We start from the raw sequence: 22,791 nt of genomic DNA, 5'->3' as shown, positions 1-22,791 counted from the left end.
AAAGGGGTAAAAATGTGTTCCTCTGTAGGAGCCACTTCAGTTTTTCCTCTTTATTGCAGTTTGTCATATGACCTTCAATTGCAGTTGATGGTCGGGCAATTAAGTTCAGAGGAGAGTAGAACTGCTGGATATGCTAGTAATCATAGGTCAAATTATGCAGTTAATTTATCCTGCGCATGAAGCTATACTGTCAGTAGCATTGGCAAAAAGAGATGCATTTTGCAGAATATTGTTGACTGATGAAATGCTCTGTCTCAAATGGGTGGTTTAATCTGAATAGTTATGATTGTGTTGATGCCAGTTTTATATCCATTTATGAAAAGTTTCAAATCTTCTGGGTAGTTGGTAAAAGACCAAAACAAGTGTGTGTTGTGGTTGTTGTGGCAGGATTTCATTCTCTCTTTACAAGGCAAGTCTATAGATTTGTGCAAACGAGGAACCACAGGTGCTGGTTTACAACAGAGATAAAGTGCTGGAGCAACTCAATGGGTCAGGCAGCATCTCCAGAGAACACTGGTAGGTGACGTTTCAGGCTGGGACCTTTCTGCAGATTGATTGTGGAGGGAGGGGAGAGAAAAGAAGTGGGAAGAGGGGAGGGGCAGGACAAAGCCTGGTAGGTAATGGGTTGATAAGGGGTAAGGAGGAAATTTTGATAAGTAGATGGTTGGGCAAAGGCCAGAGCTGAAAATAGGTATGATAAAAAGTTGTGAATTGTGAAACTAGAAGAAGGAATGTAGGGGGAAGGGGCAGGGAGAAATAGTTGTAAGTCCAGCTGGGGTGCAGGGGAGAAGGGGGCAGTATATGAGGAAAGAGGAGGAGCGTTATATAGCTACCTAAACTTGGAGAATTCAATGTCCATACCGTTAGGTTGTAAGCTACCCAAGCATAATATGAGGTATTCCTCCAGTTTGAATATGGCTTTACTCTGGCACTGGAGGAGGCCAGTCTTTAGTTTTGGTTTGCTGAAAGTAACAATAATGAATGGCAAAGAAACTTCCATAGCAATCTCTTACCTTTTCTATATTTTTTTCAGGTAAAGTCATTGAAAGAAAAAATTGAAGCAGAGAAGGGAAGTGATGCTTTCCCAGCTACTGGGCAAAAGCTAATATATGCAGGTAAGATGCACCTTCTCTAGTTCCTGAAAAAGTTGACTGTTCACAGGCATTAGCAATTTAGAATGTATTCACATTGATGAAAAACTGTAGATGTGGGGCTGAGGTACGAAATACAAGGAGCTTGTACATTCTGTGCTGACATGTCTATTTTGACATGAGAATCTTTGCAGTCTGGAAATTTCTCTGAATGCCGTGGTTGCTTTGAGAACACGTTTAGTTTCAAGTTGGCACAATCTTGCCAAGATAAAATGACACCATGTGTTCTAGTGCAAATAGATTCACAACAGGAAAAGGAAGGACAGTGCAGGGGAGTTGCACAGAGATCCAGTGCCTCTTTAGTAGTGCAACTGTCTCATAGCTCCAATTCAAATGTGACCTCCGGTGCTGACTGTGTGGAGTTTGATTGTTCTCACTGACTGTGTGGGTGTCTCTGCTCACTTTCCTCCTGAACATACGCTGGTTTTTGGATTACATTAAAGTTACCCCTTCTACAGATGGTGGTAGGAGAAGTGATTGGGGGCCAGGGTTTGTTTTTAATAAACATGTATGACAGAAAAAGTTAGAACAAAGTAAGTGGGGCAATGATATTGCTCTCAGACATGATGGGCTGAATATTGCATTCTATTGTAAGGAATCTATATATATTTTATCTATATACTATCTATATACTATTAAAACTCAGATCTTGTATGTATATATATATATTCCACTGATGTCGGCTGAATACGGCAATTCCGGCAAAACGGTGAACCGTAGCGCCACGGTTTTTGTACCGCCTTAATCAGCATGCGGTTCGCTGCTGGAAAATGATATTTTTATTTAATTCGGACGCATATTTTTTAAGTTACAGAGGTTTAAAAGTGCTGCCCCCCCTCATTTATCGAAGTTTTGACAGAAGGGGGGCGCTGCGGTGCGGCAGTGCTCAGTACGCATGCGCGGAATCTCCTCACTCTGTACTCAACACGCATGCGCGGCATCTCCTCACTCGCACCAAAACAATGGACGCCGTTAGCGGCGCCAGCCCGCGATCACCGGCTCACCTCTCCTCTCTCCCATTGCTTCTCTCCTCTCTCCCACACCCGGGAGAACATCTCCCCGCTATCCCCCCCCCCCCGGGCCTTTGAATGATGAGATCTCCCGAAGCCCCCCCCCCCACCGGACTTTTCACAGATCCGATCACCCGTACCCCCCCCCCGGGCCTTTAACTGATGCTAAGAGTGTGTCTGGGGGAGAGAAAATGGGGGGGGGGGCTGAGAATGGGGAATGGGACAACAGGGGTAGTGCGGAGGGGAATTGGTGGTGGGGGAAAGAGGGGTACTGGGAAAAGGGGAGGTCCATATCCCTCCCCTCTCCCCCATCCCTCCCTCCCCCCTCTCTCCCCCCCCCCCCCCATCCCTCCCTCCTTACCACCCCATCTCTCATCACCCTCTCCCCCTCCCTCCACCCTCCATCCTCAACACATCCCTCTCTCCACCACTCCCTCCCCCTCGATCACTCCACACCTCCCTCCCCCAAACCTCCCTCTCCCTCCCTCCCCCCTTCACTCCCTCACCCCCTCCCGGATACAATGGAAACCCTAAGAGGACGGGCCAAAGGGGAGAGTGTGGGGCGAGTAAGAGTGGGGATGGGGGACGAGAGAATGGGGGAGTGGGGAATGGGCCCAACGGGCCCACTTTGTCTAGTATACTATTAAAACTCAGATCTTGTATATATGTACCTATCTTTCTATCACAGCTGCTATTGGGTGTTTAGAGGTTTTAAATTTACATGTACCTATCTTTCTATCACTGATTTCGGCTGATTACGGCAAAGCGGTAAACCGCAGCGCCACAATTTTGCACCGCCTTAATCACACCGCTGGACGCTTGCCGAAAATGATATTTTTATTTAATTTGGTCGTATATTTTTTAAGTTACAGAGGTTTAAAAGTCAAAACTTTTTTTCTCTCAGTTATTTCGGCCGATTTCGGTAAAAACGCTGAACCGTAGCGCCACGATTTTTGCACCGCCTTAATCACCACGCTGAACGCTGCTGGAAAATGATTTTTTTTATTTGATTCGGTCGTGTATTTTTTAAGTTACGGAGGTTTTAGTAAAAAAAAAAGATTCCAGCCGTTTTTTCCATTGCCTTCAGCGTGTGACGTCAAAATGCCCATGTGACAAGAGCTCGCCCTTGTAACAATCATGCTAAGAGTGAGAATGGGGAGTGGGACAACAGGGGTCGTGCGGAGGGGACTTGGTGGTGGGGGAAAGAGGGGTACTGGGAAAAGGGGAGGTCCCCCTCCCTCCCTCCTCACCTCCCCCCTTCCCCCCCCCCTCTCTCCCTCCCCCCTCCACACCTCCCCCCCCACACCTCCCCCCCATCTCTCCTCGCCCTCCCTCCCCCCCTCCCTCCTCCACACCTCCCTCCCTGGTGTGGGGAGAGTAAGAGTGGGGCTGGGGGAGGAGAGAATGGGGGGTGTGGGGACGGGCCCAACGGGAAAGGGAGGTCCCCCACCCTCTCCCCCCTCCCTCCCCCCCTCTCCCCACCCTCTCTCCCCCCCCTCCCTCCCCCCTCCACACCTCCCCCCCCATCTCTCCTCACCCTCCCCCCCGCCCTCCCCCAATCCCTCCACACCTCCCTCCCTGGTGTGGGGAGAGTAAGAGTGGGGCTGGGGGAGGAGAGAATGGGGGGTGTGGGGTCGGGCCCAACGGGCCCGCTTTGCTAGTATATTACTAAAACTCTCATCTTGTGGGTATGTGGATATATTTGTTATTTGTTCTGGAAATACAGCCAAAACGGTACACGATTGTGACAATTTTAGGCCCACCGTACTCACCAATGTCCTGGGGTTCAAATGTTTGTTATATTTTAAAGGGTTTTCACTTTTTAAACTTAAAAAATCACATTTTAAAGTAAAAAAAACCCAACTTTTCCATTCCCCTGGCCGTCAGCTGTGTTCAACGTCACAATGGGAACCCAACGCGTCCGCGCCTGCCTCCGTTTTCCATGTCACAATGGGAGAAGGTCCACGCGTGTGCAGTTGGGAGCTTGGAGGGGGGTGGGGACCCACCTGAGTAATGGGAGTGGCGGCCAATCAGAGGGAGGGGTGAGGAGAACTCTCCTGCTGCCGGCTGCCTGGTGTGTGGGGGGGGGGGGGGGTCAGTGGCTCCCTCGTGCCCCCCCCCCCCCCCCAGCTCTGGGGGAGTTTTAAGGGGGGTTCAGGTGGGATGGAGTGGGTAAGGGGGGGGTGGTGAGAGGAACCGCGGGGCAGGAATGGCAATCAGGAGAGGTTTGGACTCAATGTGCAGTTCCTCCCGCTCCGCCTCTTGTGTATGCTTCCTGCTGCCGCTCAGCCCACGGGGAGATGTAGTCCCCAGACCATACCCTGACTACAACCCCCAGCATGCAGCGCGGCGCACACACACACACTGCAGCCACTCTCCTCCTCCCGCTCCACTATCTTGTGCGCGTCTCCCGCTGGGAGGTGTAGTTCCCGGTCCCAGTGGTTGCCGCTCAGAGGGGGGCAGGGCCTACCCAAATGACGGGAGTGGCGGACGACGACGAGAGCTCTCCTGTTTTGAGGGGGGGATGGAGCGCGTAAGTGTCATCAGTTGGGGGAAGATTGCAGGAGAGGTTTGGACGGAGGGTTGCCGGGCCTGCAGGAGAGATTGGGTCCACGCCCGTCTAGTATGAAATAAAAACAATGTAAAGTAGATAAAAGTTTGCCTTCAGAGGAAATATCCCTCTTGACCTTTGGTGATGTTTTAAGTATTTCTACATTTTGTTTTCAGTCCCAATATTGATTGTAGCCAAACTACATTTACTTGGGTTCCTAAGTATCTGAATTGCTTCACAAAAACAAATTTATCCCGTTACACGAGGTCATCGATGAATCATTTTGAAGTTTATGACTAACCAGCAGTTTTGTCTTTTTAATGTTACCTGCTGATACGTTACAATTATATAATTCATTTTAAATTGAACTGGTGGGATTTGAACTCTTTGCTGTGCATTACATTACTTTTGAGCTCTCTGCTGTTCTCAGTTATACTTAGCTGCATCATACATTGTGGTGTGCTTGTGCATGTGTGAATCTGCCCTGGTTGTATATTGAGTCAATTAACATTTGAGCTCACTGGTGACTGATTGTTGCAGGTAAAATCCTCAATGATGACACACAACTAAAAGATTACAAAATAGACGAGAAGAACTTCGTGGTGGTTATGGTAACAAAGGTAAGCAATTTGATACGGGTAGCATCTGGTTAGTGAAGTGCCTAGTCATCAGCTGCATTAGTATGGTTAGTAATTTGTATATGTGGATGATCACAGCTGCAACCCAGTTTGGGTCAATCATTGGGTACAGCCTTCAGGTTCAGTGTGTTGCATTGTTCATGGAAAGGGCAAAATCACAGAATCAGTGATGTAAATTCCATTCAATTTGCAAGGATGTAAATTAACATCTTTTATTTTGAGTTCCTCATGAAGAGTATCAACTTAATCTGTGATGTGTTAGATAGTAAATGGACAGCAATTGAAAGGCAGCTGACTTTTGTTTCGGATACAGGTACAGCATATAATTTAAAAAAACTGATAATATTCAATTCCCAAAGCAATAAATCCTCTTGGATTATAGAGATATGTGGCAAATGCTGGCAAATAGGCCTAGATTAGATAGGCATCTTGGTCAGCATGGACAAGTTGGCAGAATGGTCTGTTTCTTGCTGTGACTCTTGAGTTTTGGATGGCTGAAAACATGTTTAATTTGATACAAGGATTAAGTTGATTGAATGTGCAGAGGTGCTTGGCTAATTGTCTACATATTCTTCAGTACAGCTGACCTAATTATTAATACTTTCTTTTAAAAAACAGCCTAAAGCTGCTCCGGCATCAACACAACAAACAACACAACCTGCTTCAGTGAGTACCACAGCAGCTGCCTCCACAACAGCAACTCCAGCTTCAACGACTCCAGCTTCGTTTCCAACCTTAATTGCAGATTCAATTTCTCCTTCAAATCAAGCTTCTACTCCTAATCCCGCTCCAACCTCAGCTGTGACTGCTCTTGTCCCAGTCTCTCCACCTGCTATAGTTCCAGCATCTGACCCTACTAGCACAGTCACGGAGGAAAGGCCAAAGGAGGAAGAATCAAAAGAAGACACCAGTGGTGCTTCTGAAGGACAAAACCCAAGGTATAATAAAGTTGAGTAGGTTAGAGCCTGAACTTTGCAAAACATAATTGTACTGCTGAAGTTGGGCATGATGAAGAGAAAGTCCTGCTGGGACTTTCCAGCTATGCTGGTCAACAGGTAGCCTGCTCTTCTGCCTCTGCTCATCAGAGAATGACTGCACCCAGCGAATGCTCCAATTCTTCTCACGCATCTGATTTTTTTTTTCAAAAGGCTTGATCAGCTCCATTAAGAGTTTTTGGGTAGTCCACTGCGAATCTCGCAGTACTTTTAAATTGCAGAATGTGAATGTATAGTTGAGCTTTATTTATTATTTGAATTCATTATTCATGTTTCAGAACACAAATTTACCACGCTTTTGGTAAAGGTTTTTTTGGTTAGGATTTTGTATTCTCAGTGAAAGTGCAGCATTCCACTGCGTTTTATTCATAGCACTAAACCACTAATTTCTTTTCATGTACTTAAAGCTGTGCCCTTCTGCCTCTGCTCATCAGAGAATGATATAGCGGAAATTGGGAACGTCAAATTTTACGAGGATGTTGCCAGGACTAGAGGATCTGAGCCGTAGGGAGAGGTTGAGTAGGCTGGGACTCTATTCCCTGGAGCGCAGGAGGATGAGGGGTGATCTTATAGAGGCGTATAAAATCATGAGAGGAATAGATCGGGTAGATGCACAGAATCTCTTGGCCGGAGAAGGTGAATCGAGGACCAGAAGACATAGGTTTAAGGGGAAAGATTTAATAGGAAATTCGGGGGTAACTTTTTCACACAAAGGGTGGTGGGTATATGGAACAAGCTGCCAGAGGAGGCCGGTGAGGTTGGGAGTATCCCAACATTTAAGAAAAAGTTAGACAGATACATGGATAGGACAGGTTTGGAGGAATATGGACTAACACAGGTATGTGAGACTAATATAGCTGGGACATGTTGGCCGGTGTGGGCAAGTTGGGCCGAAGGGCCTGTTTCCACATTGTATCACTCTATGACTCTTTAAGTCCTAAGCATTCTGAGCAATGAATCCTTAATCTACTATTTCACTGGAAAGGTACATGGGGACTCGCAGCCCATGGCAATTTTGTGGAGGAGCTTAAACACCTGTGCCTTTAGTTTTCAGTCGATGTTCTTGCTATCCCAATAATCAATACCATTAGAATTTGCTTAATGTTGCTGTCGAGAGACTTTGGTAGATGGGTGTTTCCGTAAATAAGGGTACCAACCTGTGACATGGGTGGCCAAATTTGAAAGTTATTAAATCATAATGAAATACCACAACATAAAAAAAATGGGCCTACCGATGATCCTTTTGAGTTAATTTGTGATCAAAATGTGACCAACATTTAATACTTTCAAAATTTGAAGGAAAAAACAATTACATCATAATTGTACAGCAAACAAATGGGGCCCTTTGGCCCGGCAAGTCGAATCTGACCTTTTGGTCCATGTCCACTAATGCCATTTGCCCATATTAGGTCATTATCCTGCGCTTGCTCATGTTAGTGTTTATCTAAATATTTCTTAAATGTAGGGTTAGGGGGTTGATTCCACCAACTTGGGCAACAGGTTTCAGATATCAACCATTCTGTTTTTTAAGCAAACTTTTCCCCTCAAATCCCCTTAAACCCTGACCTCTTAACTTAAACCTATGCCCTCTTGGTTTTGAGACTCCTGGAAAAAATATTCTGGTGATTTATCTGTGTCTCTTACAATTTTATATACCTTGATCTGTTTACCCCTCAGCCTCCTTTGCTCCAGAGAAAACAGACCCAGCTTGTTCAGTCATTCCCTATGACTATAGTCTCTCCATCCAGGCAGTGTCTCCAGTGTAACATCCTTCCTTTTAATGTGATGACCAGAACTGCCCAGAATATTCCAAGTACATTCTAACAAGTGTTTAGAGTTGCAACCTCATGTCATGACTTTTACCATGTATGCCCTGACCTGTGAAAGGAAGCATACCATGTATCTCCTTTATTGCCTTCAGGACTCTGTGAATTTTAATCGCAAGGTCCCTCTGTTCATCCTTTGTGCTGTTTCATTTTCTGAACATGTCCTAACCCTATTTGACTTCCTGAACTGCATCTACTCACATTTGCTGGATTAAATTTCATTTGCCAAAGCTTTGCCCAATTTTTCCATCTCATCTATATCCTGCAGCTTTGGACAACTTTCTTTGCTATCCACCAACATCGTGCCATCTGTAAGCTTACTAATGATTTCTCTCATGTTCACACGAGTTGTTCATATATATTACAAATGCCACGTGTCACAAACTTCCAATCAGAATAACTTTCTTCCACCACTGTCCTCAAGCTATCACCTATCTTTTCACCAAGCTAATTTTGGATCCAATGAACCAGTTTGCCATGGGTCCTGTGTTCTGTAATCTCTGGACCCACCTGCTTTGTAAGACCATGCCAAATGATTAGATTGAAGTAGACAATATCTTCTGCCCTACTGCCTTCAGTTTTCTTGATTGCTAAAGTAAAAATATCTAATTAAATTACTGAGACAAGATTTCCCCAGAACAAAGCAACACTGACTATCCCTGATCATTATCTTAGTTTTCAAATATACATAAATCATATCCTTTAAGATTTTCTCCAATATTTTTAATGTCTTATATTACCTAGCCCTTTAAACAAAAAACATTTGTTCTCCTCTAGTCTTCTGGCACCATGCTTGAGGATAACAAAGGTTCAAATATCTTGAAGGCCCCAGCTTTCTCCTCCCTTGCTTCCCTGTCATATATCTCTGTATTTTCCCGACCAAACATTTCATGTCCATTGTCAGTCAAGATTTCCTAATCTTGCCATTTTACTGGAATATGTTGATCCTGAACTCTTAAAAGACTCAATTGATGGCAGTTGTTTTACCGGCAAGTGTCCGCTCCTGATCTACTATTGTCAGATCCTCCATCAGCCTCGACCCAGGACCATTTTTATCCCTTTCCACAATCACCTCGGTGGTTACTGAATTATGGTCAGTATTCTGAGAGTGTTTCCCTCATCCACACTTCCACTACCACCCGTTTCCTTTCCTAAAATTATGTTAAGTAGTCTTGGATGCTCTAAGCAAATTCCGCCCTATCTTAGCCCCTTACACTAAAGCAATTGTGAAAGTTAAAGTCCACCAGAATTATATTATTCGTATGTCTGATGTGCTGACATTTGTTCCACTACTTCTCTGCGTGATTGAGAACTCAAGTATAACCCCAAGGGATTGCTCCTCTATGCTCAAGCCATCTGGCCTCATTGACTGATCCTTATCGCATATTCTCTGAGTATTGTGAGTAAGGTGTAAAATTGCAACAATGCTGTGATCTGATGTCTATGCTAATGTACCAGTATGATGAGTTTTATTGCCAAATTGTGATGTTATTGTAGATCTGTGGCTGAGGAAATCGACTTGAATCTGGTAGAAACCGCTGCTTCTACGTTAGGTAAGTGATCATTTGTATTTATTTGTCATCAGGCATAATTTGTAAAGAATAAGTGCATTGTTCTGCTTTATTGAGCATTCTATTTATGTATATTAGGCATTTGGTTACATTGTTTTGCATGCATGATATTAGCATGATATTAACCGTGATGGCTTGATGGTTATGCATTTGGAATTGTTTACTTGGGGAAAGGTTTTCTGTAATAAGCAGAATTTTGTTTATTCTTTGCACATATATAAAGCTTTTCCAGTTTTTCTGATCATTAGCATAAAGGATCACAGCTAACAATGTCTAAGCTACTACATTCCAGTTAGTTTGGAAGACAAATTATTGGAAACCATTGTAAGTAATGCTTAAGCACTTATGAAGAGTGGCTCAGATTATTTGGATACAGCTATTTTGGATTTGTTTAGGGAAAGGCATCTCCGATTAACTTGATTTAATTCTTTGAGGTGTAAAGGAGAACCTTGCTGCAGAACCTTTCCCATTTAAATGGTGCTTGCACGAGTTCTTGAAGAGCTGTTTGGCCTGTGGATCTAGGATCTGGTATTTTGGGTTAGGTTGGGGAGCTTTTTGTCGGATATAGACATGGTGGGCTAATTTGTCTCGGATCATACATTTTTAATGAAGCTTCAATTTTAAAAAAAGCAGTATTTACAACCCAACCCATTAATGGGGAGAAAAATTGAAAATAAATAAACTATCATGTGGAACAGGTAATCAGGTTAATTCTAAGTATATTTCAATGACAATGATTGAACCAAGAGCTGCTGGGGTCAAGATACAGGTAGGAGATTTGCAATTTTACTGTGAATAACCAGTCCCCATTTATGTAAAGAAATTTATGTACAGGAAAAAATGAGTACGGCAAACTATTTTGAGAATAGTCAATGCTATCAATAATTCCTGACTATGATCCCTTCTAGTACTTGCCAGCTCTTTCCCCACCCCTACTCCTTGCCTTTCTTTCTATCGCCCATATTCCCTCTATATCAGTTTGAAAGGTCTTGACTTGATACCTTGTCTGTCCATTTCCCTCCACGGATGCTGCCTGAGAGGCTGAGTTCCCCAGCTATTAATTGTTCACAATTCCAGCAATTGCAGTCTCTTGTGTCTCCATAGAGAACATGCAATGAATTGAGCTGGAAATGTGGATCCTGTGTGGGTCTATAGCAAGAAAGAAAATCTTTGCATATCACTGTAGAATTAACAGTTTTCACCATGTTTCCAATTTATTTTTTCTCAGTATCCTGATGTTGACATGTTGTAGACAGTTTTTTAGCAAGTAGATAACATTACAGTAGAAAATTCTGGATCTCTGGAACAAATTTATTGAAAAACAAAGTAGTCTACTTTAACTCATTCTATCAAGTCTACTTAGTATTGACTGCAGAATGAAGAAAAAAGAAACTCATTCATGACCAAAAAAAAGTGGAACTGGAATTTGCCATCATTCTTAACTGATGTATCCAAATGTTACATGGAATTGCTTAAATTTTGTTTAAAACAACTTGAGAAATATGCTAGTTTTGGCTGCTAAAATTTGTCAGTAATTTCATTACCTGTGTTTAGCTGAATATCTTCAATGTATTCAGTTACAGGACAAGCTTATGAAAACCTGGTGGCAGAGATCATGTCAATGGGCTATGAGCGAGAGCAGGTTCTTGCAGCACTACGAGCAAGCTTTAACAACCCAGACAGGGCTGTGGAATATCTTCTTACGGTGAGTTTCAAATGGATTCTGGGTAAAATCGTTTCCGTGCTCTTCTTAGATAGAAGACTTAACTTAGTTCTAATGCATCTGATGTTATCATGATGTGAATATATCAGAGCTAGGATAATCTCACTTATCGATGATGGTATAAGTTGTACAACGTATATTTATGTTTTTTGTCTGTTAGTTAAAAAAGAATGCATGGGTTTAATCCCACCACCCAACACTGGTTCACAGCCTTGCATGCCTGGGTGCACATCTAAATACTGTTTGCATTTCAATATCATGAGTTTTTGCCTATACCTTTCAAATGAGAGTTTGGACTGACCCATGGAATTCCAATGCTTAGTATGGATTCCAATTGTTTTTTTCCCCGCCAAAGTTAAACTAACTGGACTGCACATTGTTTACCAGTTTCCCTCCTTTTTAACAATAACACAATTTTAGCTGTTCTCCAATCATCTGGAAATGATAATTAATGTAACGGTTGGTTGTCCATTTGGCAAGCAGTTCAGAAATAAACATCCTGATGTCCAAGAATTTCTCTGCTTCCACTCATTTGAACCTAATGTCTGTGTTGTTAAATGAAACGGCCTATAATTATTTGGTTTATTCCCAACTTTCCTTTTTAAAGAGAAGTGGATTAGCTGTTCTCCAATTCACCAGTGTAGAAGGAACTGCAATTGCTGCTTGATACTAAAGATAGACAAACTGGTGAAGTAACTCAGCGGGTCAGGCAGCATCTCTGTGGAATAAAGGAATGGGTGAAATTTCAGGTCAAGACCCTCCGTGTGATGAAGGACTTGACCCGAAACATCACCGGTTCCTTTTCTCCAGAGATGCTGGCTGACCCGCTGAGTTACTCCACCATTTTGTGTCTTATCTCCAAATCTTCAATATGTCTGCTGTAGTCAGTGAGGATTGAGGAATTGTAAACAGAGTATATGCAATTTCCTTGTTTTGTTTAACGGCCTTGGGATATGTTTCACCTGCACCTTCCCATGTATGCATATTTAAATATGATTTAATATTTTTCACTGTTTACTCCATCAATATTTCTCACTCCTTGTGTGCATCATCCAGCTCTTTTGGGAAGATGGTTGGTAAAATATTCAATAGGATTCATAGTCATAGAGAGACGCACATGGAGATGGGTCATTCAGTCCATTGAATTAGCACTGATCATCAATGCTCCGTTTTGCACTAATCCTGTTATTTTTAAATTATTATCCGCACGTTCTCTTCACTCACCAGATTGTACCACTGACGTACACGCAAGAGCCAATTTACATTGGCCAATTAACCAACCAATGTTTGTGTCTTTGGGGTGGGAGGACACCCGGCTGAAACCATGTAGTTGTTGGAAGAATGTGCAAACTCCACGCAGCATCTGAGCTCAGGATTGAACCTGAGTTTCTGGTGCTGCGAGGTAGCAGCTCCACCAGCTGTGCCCTTTCAATAAGAATTTTGCCTACCTTCTCTGCCTCCACAAACAAGAATACAAAGGAAAGTGTGTAATAGATATGTTTTACTTTACAATTAGGGAATTCCAGCAGAGCCAGAAGTCCCAGAGGAGCCACAACCTCGAGTCACAACGCAACCAGCGTCACAGCCATCATCACAGTCTACACCAACCAGTGAGTTCAATTAATTTGTGTGTATATCAAAAGAATTGTGAACTTGTTAATATGGGGAATGTAGCAGGTAGTTTTGAGCTGCCACATTAATAGTTTGAGTGGAATGGTAGGCAATTACTTACAATTGTTGTTTTAAAATTGTATATGTCTGTTCCAGGTAATCCTCTGGAATTTCTGCGAACTCAACCCCAGTTTCAGCAAATGCGTCAGATAATACAACAGAACCCAGCGTTACTGCCGGCCCTTCTCCAGCAACTTGGTAGAGACAACCCAACACTCCTACAGGTGTGACAACCTGTGCTGCCCATCTAGTATTGGTCTAAGCACCACCATCTGCAAAAGTCTGCTTTTTGTTATCTTCTGCATGGCTGATTAATTGACATGGTTGTAGTTTCTGATTACCAACTGCATTTATAGTTCCTCCAGGTGGCTACTGTTTTCATGCAAATCCAAATTAAAAGCCTTGGAAAGTTACTATTGTTAAGGACATCCCAATAGACTATACCTCCGTTGTAGGATGTCCGTTCAGCTGTAGTGATACTAGATGGGAAAAGAGTAGAAATGGTAATTTACTTTCTTTGGATTTTTTTTATTTTTAAAGGCTATAAAGGGTGGGGATTATATTTTAACCAAATGAGTTATTTGTAAACCATGCTATTCTATTAATTTTTTTAATGCTATAGTTCAAGCAAATTTCATTTAAATCTAAAATTAGGTACCTTAAACCTTCTAGGTAATGTAAACATGAAAGTGACCTAAATTGATGGTTATAAGAAACAGAAATATGCTTATCCAGTGGTGTTTTATTTTTTCTGTTTATAATATTAAGTTATAATTTTACAGAGTAGAATGGGTTTATTCCTGATATAAAAACACAAAATGCTGGAAGTAGTGGACAGTACCAGCAAGCACGAAGAGGAATGGCAAACACTGAAATGTGAAGGCTTGTTGATGAAAGCTAATGTGTTTAGAGAAGGTGTAAATAGAGGGAGAAGAGAGAAACAAAAAAAGGGGTGAAACTGAAGTATAGGCCATGGCAGATGCTGGAAATTTGAAATAAAGGAAATTATGAGAAAGCTTAACTAGTCGGGCAGCGTAACTGGATAGAGAACCTGAGCTACATCAGAACTGGTCAAGGATTGAACAACAAAAAAACCCCTGTAGATTCTAAAAATCTGAAGCAAAATTACAAAATGGTAAAAAACACTGGGTAGGCCAGCCAACATCCTGCAGAGAGACTGCAACAATACAGAGAGGAACAGAACCTTTGTCCCACCATGTCTATACTGAACATGATGCTAAGTCAAGCTAATCTGCTTTGTATATGATCCGTATTCCCCCATACTGCTCATGTCCACGCTGCCCAAAAGTGGACTTTTGGTGAATTCCACTCTCCAGTGATGTTGCTTGTTTCGTGTGAATTAGTTCACCTAAAAAAGTTTCAGAATCTGGTTAGAAAAGGGATGTGCTTCTGTGGTTGGTTCTGCAACACATCAAAGGTAGTTTACCTACCATCCATTAACGCTTTATCAGATCGAGAATGCTTGATGCTGACGTTTAGTGCTTGGATTTGGGATTCTGTTTCCCAGTATCAACATCTGTCATAATGATGAGTACAACAAAAGTGTCGGATAATAGCATGTTCTTAACATTATTGAAATGTTTTGAATTATTAGATTGTGTTCTTTAGATACTATGTCTCCTGTACAGAACCTCCAAGGCTAAGGAGTTACTTATTGTTTGGAACATTGTCTTGCTATGCCTGCTCCAGTTACTCCAGTCTTTTGTGTCTATCTTTGGTTTAAACCAGCATCTGCCGTTCCTTCTTACACATTTCCTCTGATATCCATTTTGTGTTTGATTATCTTTCAGCAAATAACTCAGCACCAGGAGCAGTTTGTTCAAATGCTGAATGATCCTTTGGGAGAGGCTGGGAGTGAAGGAGCAGAAGGTCACGGGTCACCACACACTAACTACATCCAGGTTACACCCCAGGAGAAAGAGGCAATAGAGAGGGTAATACCATTTTGTTCATCCAAGGATATTTGTGAATTAATATAATGGATTTGTTTAGGTGGAAAATATATATATTACTAAAAATGTATTATCAACTTGCAGTGTATTTTTCAGCTACCTGTGGACTGTGATGCCCTAGATAGACAAAAATGCTGGAGTAATTCAGCGGGACAGGCAGCATCTCTGGAGAGAATTCCTTCTCTCCAGAGATGCTGCCTGTCCCAGAGAAGACACCCAGCATCTGGTGATGTCCATGAATCGCAGACTTTAAGCAGTCATTGCATGCAAAGGATATGCAACAAAATACTAAACATGACTACTTTCATTTACATGACATTGCTGTGTCCCAAACATTATGGTGCCTTGAAATGGGACTATGTATAAACTGCTGTAATTTCTACATGGTGAAACCAAAATGTATAAAAATGGCCTTTATTAAAATCTGACAATGTGCACTTTAACCACATGTGTTTTTTTTTTTCTATTACAAATTGAAATTGTGGAGTACCGAGGCAAATAAATAAATGATGGGTCTTTGTCCCAAACATGATGGAGGGCACTGTAAATGCTGCATGTGTTGTTCATCTGTAACACCCTGACAGATGTGTGCCAACCATCATTTTGTAAACGCATTATAGCAGTTGAACTCTACAGCAAACCCAGAGAGAATGTGTGAGAAACCCCAGAGGTTGGGAATTTCTGAATTGAGTCAGTGGCCTATTCAAAACGTGGTTAACTTGCCACGCAGCAGCCTACTCAGCCCTGTCTGCTTTCATGAATCAGATCACAGCTGGTTTTATTCAATTCCTACTTTAAGCCTGCCTACAAGTAACCTTTCACCCAACTGCTTATCAAGTGTGTATCTACTTCTAGAAAAGGACTCTACTTCCATTGGTCTATGATGAAGAGTTCCACAGACTGACAGCACTTGAGAAAATTTCACCGAATCTAGCTTAAAATGCACCCCCTTATTATTAAACCATAATCCTTGGTGCTAGAATCTGTCATGTCTGAAATCATCCACTTCAAGTCCATTGTGCTTGCACTCAGAATATTGTGTTTCAATCACATTGTCTTGCATTCTCCTAAACGCCCCTGGATAAAAGTATAGCCTACCCAAACTTTCCTTGAAAGATAAATCCTTCCGTTGCAGGTATTAAACTAGCATGCCTTCTCTGAACTGTTTCAAAAACATTAACTTCCTTAAATAAGGAGACCAACAGCTCGCACAATAATCCAGTCATCGTCTCACTGATGCCCAATATAACTGAAGCATAACCTTTGTTTGTAGGAAAGAACTGCAGATGCTGTTTTAAATTGAAGGTAGACACAAAATGCTGGAGTAACTCAGCGGGCCAGGCAACATCTCTGGAGAGAAGGAATGGGTGATGTTTCGGGTCGAGACCCTTCAGTCTAAAGAAGGGTCTCGACCCGAAATGTCACACATTCCTTCTCTCCAGAGATGCTGCCTGTCCCCCTGAGTTACTCCAGCATTTTGTGTCTACCTTTGAATCATAACCTACCTATTTTTGTATTTAATCTCTAGCTATAAGCAATCGCATTGTTGGTTTTCTTAATTACACGCACCTGTATACTAGCCTTTTCGAAGTGGGGCTATCCCAGTTTGCCATCTTGGACAAGATGGGCTGAAGGACCTGATTCCGTGCTGTATTGCTCCGACACAATGACAAACATATTCCTATGTATTTCTGCATTCTCACCATTTAGATAATATGCAATTTTCTGCTAAAAACAGACTGACATTTTCCTCACATACGCCATTTGCTAGATTATTTTGTATGCTGTATTCCAAACTGAATTTTTAAAACAAATTCATCTGATTTCTCTCCAATAACATAGCAAACTATTTGACTTTTAGCGGAACTTCCAAACTCCTGCACTTTTCTTGATGTATCTGTTTTTCAAATGTATTGGTTGTTTATGCTCTCATTTCAGTGGGTGCTTAATTCTGGATATGTATCAAGCAAAGTGGGAGAAAGGATCAATAACTAAATTAATTTTTAATTTTTTTTTTTCAGTTAAAGGCGTTGGGTTTCCCTGAGGGACTGGTCATTCAAGCCTACTTCGCCTGCGAGAAGAATGAAAATCTTGCCGCAAACTTCCTTCTCCAGCAGAACTTTGATGATGAATGATTTTTCTTTCCCTCTTTACATCCCTCCGTCCCTTTCTTCCTCTGTATCCCACCCCCCTCATTCTTTTTAACAAAACTTGGTTCACTTTCTATATAATTGGATGCTTTGGTAAGGCCAGGCAAAGTGGGGTTACCTGGCTGTATCAACATTGTTGAGGTGCAGCACTGGAAAGCACATTTAAACAATCAGAAGCCGTATTCCTTTGGTCAGTCTATACTTGGTGACATTTGACAGCTCATGACAAGTAGCCAGTGGGAGGGGCGGGGGGGGGGGGGGAGGGGAGAACACATTGGTGATGGGTGGGAGAGGAGCCTGTATTCACAAAAGTTTATGCAGTGTGCATCAAAGATTTCCTAGCCCCTAAATATTAGAGAAAACAGTTTTGCATTTGTGCCTTTTGTGAATATGGGTGTGGATGTGGTGGGAGAAACCGAAGGTCAAAGCAGCATAATGTTTCAAACTTGCCTATAATCAGAACTTTCAGTAGGGGTTTTTTTCTGTTTATGGTGGGGGGTGGGGGAAGACGGGCTAGTGGAAAGAAATGTACAATCATTTAAGTAGTAATAGCAGATGTGAGATTGCCATTCTGGAATGAAGCTGGCAGCAGATGTAATGCCCAATAAGATATTGCTTGAATTGTCTCTGCCAACTACTGGAAATGCAACCATACCCACAGTAAGGCAGCAAAATATTTTATTTTAAATAAAATCTAAAGTTTCCCATGTTGAAAACTGCTGTATTTTAAAAAAAGCCGCCTGTCTTGCATTGCTGTTTAGGAAGTGTATTGCGATCTGTATCTTTATTTAAAACAAAATTGAAGCACGATATTAAACAGCAGCTTGCAATCACTGCAGGAATCTTTATCTTGTCTGAATAAGTAGCAGCAGTTTAAGTTTGTTAGTTAACCTCACTCTCGAGTACAGCATGCCGCTGTTTCTTAATATTATACTACCTTGGCATCGATATTCTTAATAATGCTAACTGGCCCCAGTTTAGAGAGACAAATGGAGCATCCACAGGCTTTGACCAAGGACAGTTATTTCATGGGAATAGGCATGAAAAGATGTTCAGAAACTGAGCCTACATGATACTGATGCCTCCCACATATTAACAAATACAGAAAATTCAGTTTCAGCTGTTAAATTAGTATGGGTAGGTAATGTGAGAGGAAGAGACTGGCTGTCCCCAAGATGAGATGTGGAAAATTAATCTGTACATGTCCTGAATAGATGTTAAGTATCATTTTAAACTGCTTGGAAATGTTGAATAGCTATTTTCAAGATGTGCTGAAGGACCTTTGTCACCATAAGTCACCATTTCTGAGCACATACAAGGGTTGGTCATAATTTGGTTCAGGGGATGAATATTTTGATGTATTTTTTTTCTATGGTCCTTGTGGTTCATGCATGATGTATGCTTTGCTTATTCTTAATCTGGTGAAAGATTACAATACTGAGGTCTGAGGAGCCTAAAAACAATGCCATTATGCACTGAGAAATGCAATATAATTGGAAATGTTTTCATATTAATTTCCAATTTGCAGTGTATGATAATTTGAAAAATGTAGCTTTTAGGTTCATCTGAAAAGTAGATTTTATTTCTGCTTCTCTAAACAGTTGCTGTGCTTAGGACTGTCCTGAGCAGCCACCATTGTCCTTTTTCCACCACATTTGCATCTTTTCCCACTGAATGTGGTAGCTGAATGTTAACACTTACAATTTGAATCATTGACACAGTTATTTTGTGCAGAATTTCACGAGGCACTGTTGATTTCAGTTGTCTTCAAATAATATTGGCAGATTGAGGCGGAAGTAAAAATGTCATTGCATCTCGTCTGGTAGTAGGTGATTTGTAATTTCCCTTGCCACCTCAGTTTTTATTTGACTTGTGCCTCAGGAATTCAGAAGTAAGAAAACAGAATATTTTGAGCACTAAAGTTGATTTTATTTTCTATATGAAGTCTGCATCAAACAATATTTTAAAAATGCAGTGTAATTTTCAGTTAGGAGAGCCTTGCATTGTTGAGGTAGTTGGACCTGAAACAGCCAGTTGCCTGATTAGTTAACAATTAAAGCAGGAATTTTGCTTGGAAGCTACAGAGCTAACCAGTGTTCATCACCATTTGATGATCAATTAGTGTTCATCCTCCAAAGCTGGAGAAATGGCAGGATGGAAATTTGTGATTGAGGAAGAGAAGGTTACTGTTTGGAATTCATAGTCGGCCTCAGTACTTTCAGTAGGGCAAAAGCAGTCGCCTATTCTGCAAATGTTGTTTATGTTTTAACATGAAAGAGATCAGAAACGGTTCATACCCAATTGATTTTTCTTTTTTTCCTTTCTGGTGGATTTCTTTTGTGCTGTCGAGTTGAAATAGGCAGAGGGGGCATTGGTATAATGAAGGGTGGTTCATAGCTCAGTTCTACTCTCAGCACGGCAGGTCTCGAAACAAAAACTATTAATAATTGCTGGCGTCTTTTGCCCATTTCCCAAAAATATCTTTGCTGGCAGAAACAGATCTGGGAATATAGAATCAAATAAACCAAAACCGAGAACAATGAGGCTCAGTTCTGTTCACTTTTCAAGGCCTTTTAAATTCCTCCAGTGTGTCATGTGTTGATTCTAAATCAGAAGCTACATCTTAAAAAATAATTAGAAAAGTGGCTTCAGGAGGGGTGTGTGGGAAGGTTCATCTATTGGATACCGGTGCTGTTTCCCTCTGCACCCTCCTGTCCACGGGTCTGGTGGTGCAGATCTTGTGCTGGTTCACTGTTTGTGAGACTCAAGGAGATGTATCACTGCCGCCTCTTGTGTCTTGCTCTGTTTCTTCAACTCTCCAGAGCTATTTTGTTCCAAGAAAAATAAAACCACAGTTTTGGAGAGCAACACAGCCTGAGACGGGTTGCAGTGTAATTGACAAGACTATTGCTCATTCCCCTCTGCAAATCAGCTGGGGTTTATCATGTTCTCTTTCTGTTCTATTAATTCACTATAGAACCAGTGTATAACCACGATTCATATTTTACACTGGCACCCTTTGCAATTGACCTCTTATTTACAGCCAATGACTCAAGTTTCCCTTGTATCACTTTGAGTCAAAATGAATTGTAAGCCCCAATCTTGCATCAGGTACCTTTGACATAGAGCTGATTTGCTGAATGTTCCTGGGATTCATAATGTTTCAGTGTTAACTACAATAAAGGCTTTTTACAAAGCTTTATTATCGTATTTTTTTTGTCTGAACACAATATTGGCATCTTTATTTTTAAGCACTAAAAATACTTAACACCTGCCTTGTCTCTGGGTACTTGAATTTAATCTATTTCTGTCTGGTGAATAAATTGCCACTGGCGGTGAAGTCCCTATTTGAAATGAGTATGATTTACCTCAATGCAATTTCTATTGACATGATCCTATTTTGGTTGGGTTTATAATTTTGCTCATGCGTACAAAAAACTTAATACCAGTGTGGTAGGATAGACTTCAGATTTTGAAGAGTAGATCATGTGCAAAGTGGTGTTCTATATAATTCCTCTCTGAAAATGGAGTGGATCATTCCCAAACTTGGGTTTCCATCACTTCACGTGACTCAGAGCCATTTTAGAAGCATTTTTATGTATCAAATTATTTTTGTACAAAATTATGCAACTACCCTTCGATTCATTTAATATTGTGACGTGCAATCCAAAGCACGAAACCTGACCTCTGCTGTTGGTCCACAATGTGGTTGGCAGTGAGTAATGGTAACATTGACAAATCAAGTGGTATTTGGGGGTAAAACCTGGTGATAATCTAATACAGTAAAAGTCCAATAATCCACTATTGGGCAATTTAGAAATCGCAATGTTTGGCATCTGCTCACAAGGTAACAACAATATGTGGTTGTAAATCTTTTAAAAGCTTAACTGCAACATTGTGACTTCATGTTGAAGTTCAGAGAATTCTGCTTCTCCCTCCCTATCAGTATGAAGAGTATTCATTGTATGCAGAAAAGTTGGAGAAGCTGAGTAAATCTCAAGTTTAAAAAAATATGCTTGAATAAATGGAGACAAATTTCACTTGATGGAATGTGTGAATACCATAGAGCAAAGATTTAAAATTGGCAAATTAATCAGATTGGATAGAGTTGCACAACACAGAAATAGGTTCTTTGGTCCATCATGTTGGTCTTAAGAGCCTCCAGATATGTCGGTTTTAATTATTCATATGCAGGCCATTGGCATCATTGGCAAGGACAACATTTAATGCAGGACAATTAGAGGAATTCATTGGGCAAGAGCAGGCAGAAATAATGGGCCTACCAGGACAATAGTAGTACCTTGGGACCAGTGACCATAATGCTATTTGTTTTCAAGTAATATGGAGAAGGATAGGATTTCTTATGGTACTAAATAGGGGCAAGACCCAAGTGGGTGACCTAGTAGTGCAGTTTGTAGAGCTGCTGCCTCATAGCGCTGAAACTGAGTTTGATCATAACCTCTGGTGACTGGAGTTTGCACGTTCTCCATGTGACCCCTTGGGTTTCCTCTGGGTGGTCTGGTTTTCTCCAACATCCCAAAGATGTGCGGGTTATAGGATAATTGGCTTCTGTAAATCGCTCTTGGTGTACAGGGAATGGTGGGATAACATTGAACTGGTGTAACGGGTGATCGATGGCCAGTATGAACTTGGTCTAATGGTACTTTATTGTCACATGTACCTAATTACAATGAAATTACTTTTTTTGCATACTATTCAGTAAAAGTATTACTATACATAAGCACAATGATAGTTAAGTACGTGCATAGGAATAGTAAATTGAGAGAGTATACAAGAGTTGCCATGTTTTCGTGCCATTTTTCATTTCAAAGGATGGCCAGCAAGTGGGAGGCTTTCAAAGGTGAAATAACAGAGTACAGGCCATTATATTCCTATTAGGGTGAAGGTTAAGGCTGGCTAGTTTAGGAAGCCCTGGTTGATAAGAGATGTTGAAGAGACGTGTGTCAGTTTAAGGATGTTGGAAGCAAGCAAATCTCTGCGAGGAGAAGTGTTGGAGTACATTCAAGATGTTAATCAAGAGGCCAAGAAGCGGACTTGAAATGGATTTGGTAGGTAAGCTAAGAGAAAATCCTAAGATCTACAGGTATATCAAGGTTAAAAGGGTAGTTGGGGGAAGAATATATAGTACTAGCATGACAGTCTTTATGTATCACCACAAGTGATGGGGGAAGATATTAAATATTTACCAGTTTTTAGAAAAGACCATGGAAGCTAAGGAATTGAGGCATATGAGTTGTGATGTCTGAGACCTTATGCAAATTCCATAGATTAGGTAGTGAAAGTTAACATTGGTAAATTTGCAGATGACACCAAAATTGATGGTAAAGCGGACAGAGAAAGGTTATCCATGTCTACTACAGGATCCAGATCAGTTGGAACGGGCCAAAAAATAACAAATGATATTTAATTTTGATAAGTTTGAGATAGTGTACTTTGGTATTGTTAAATCAGGATTGGACTTGTGTGATAAATGGTACGGCCCTATAGTGTTTTGGAACAGATGTATGACTA

The 22,791-nt window shown here is 41.4% G+C and overlaps 1 protein-coding gene across 1 annotated transcript in view; it reads left to right on the top strand.

Annotated features, from left to right (window-relative positions):
- Window positions 1-20,461, top strand: part of LOC144607200 (uncharacterized) — a 56,374-nt gene extending 35,913 nt beyond the window's left edge. The window contains exons 12-20 of the mRNA XM_078423880.1: window positions 1,034-1,115; window positions 5,253-5,332; window positions 5,969-6,288; window positions 9,669-9,724; window positions 11,320-11,447; window positions 12,982-13,075; window positions 13,233-13,360; window positions 14,948-15,091; window positions 17,131-20,461. Coding sequence (XP_078280006.1) covers window positions 1,034-1,115; window positions 5,253-5,332; window positions 5,969-6,288; window positions 9,669-9,724; window positions 11,320-11,447; window positions 12,982-13,075; window positions 13,233-13,360; window positions 14,948-15,091; window positions 17,131-17,244 — 1,146 coding nt within the window. The 3' untranslated portion in view covers window positions 17,245-20,461. The remainder of the gene's footprint in view (window positions 1-1,033; window positions 1,116-5,252; window positions 5,333-5,968; window positions 6,289-9,668; window positions 9,725-11,319; window positions 11,448-12,981; window positions 13,076-13,232; window positions 13,361-14,947; window positions 15,092-17,130) is intronic.
- Window positions 20,462-22,791: the final 2,330 nt, after the last annotated feature.

Source organism: Rhinoraja longicauda, chromosome 28 (genome assembly GCF_053455715.1).
Source record: "Rhinoraja longicauda isolate Sanriku21f chromosome 28, sRhiLon1.1, whole genome shotgun sequence".
In the NCBI taxonomy this organism is placed as follows: Eukaryota; Metazoa; Chordata; class Chondrichthyes; order Rajiformes; family Arhynchobatidae; genus Rhinoraja; species Rhinoraja longicauda.
This window is presented reverse-complemented; position numbering and strand designations above follow the sequence as displayed.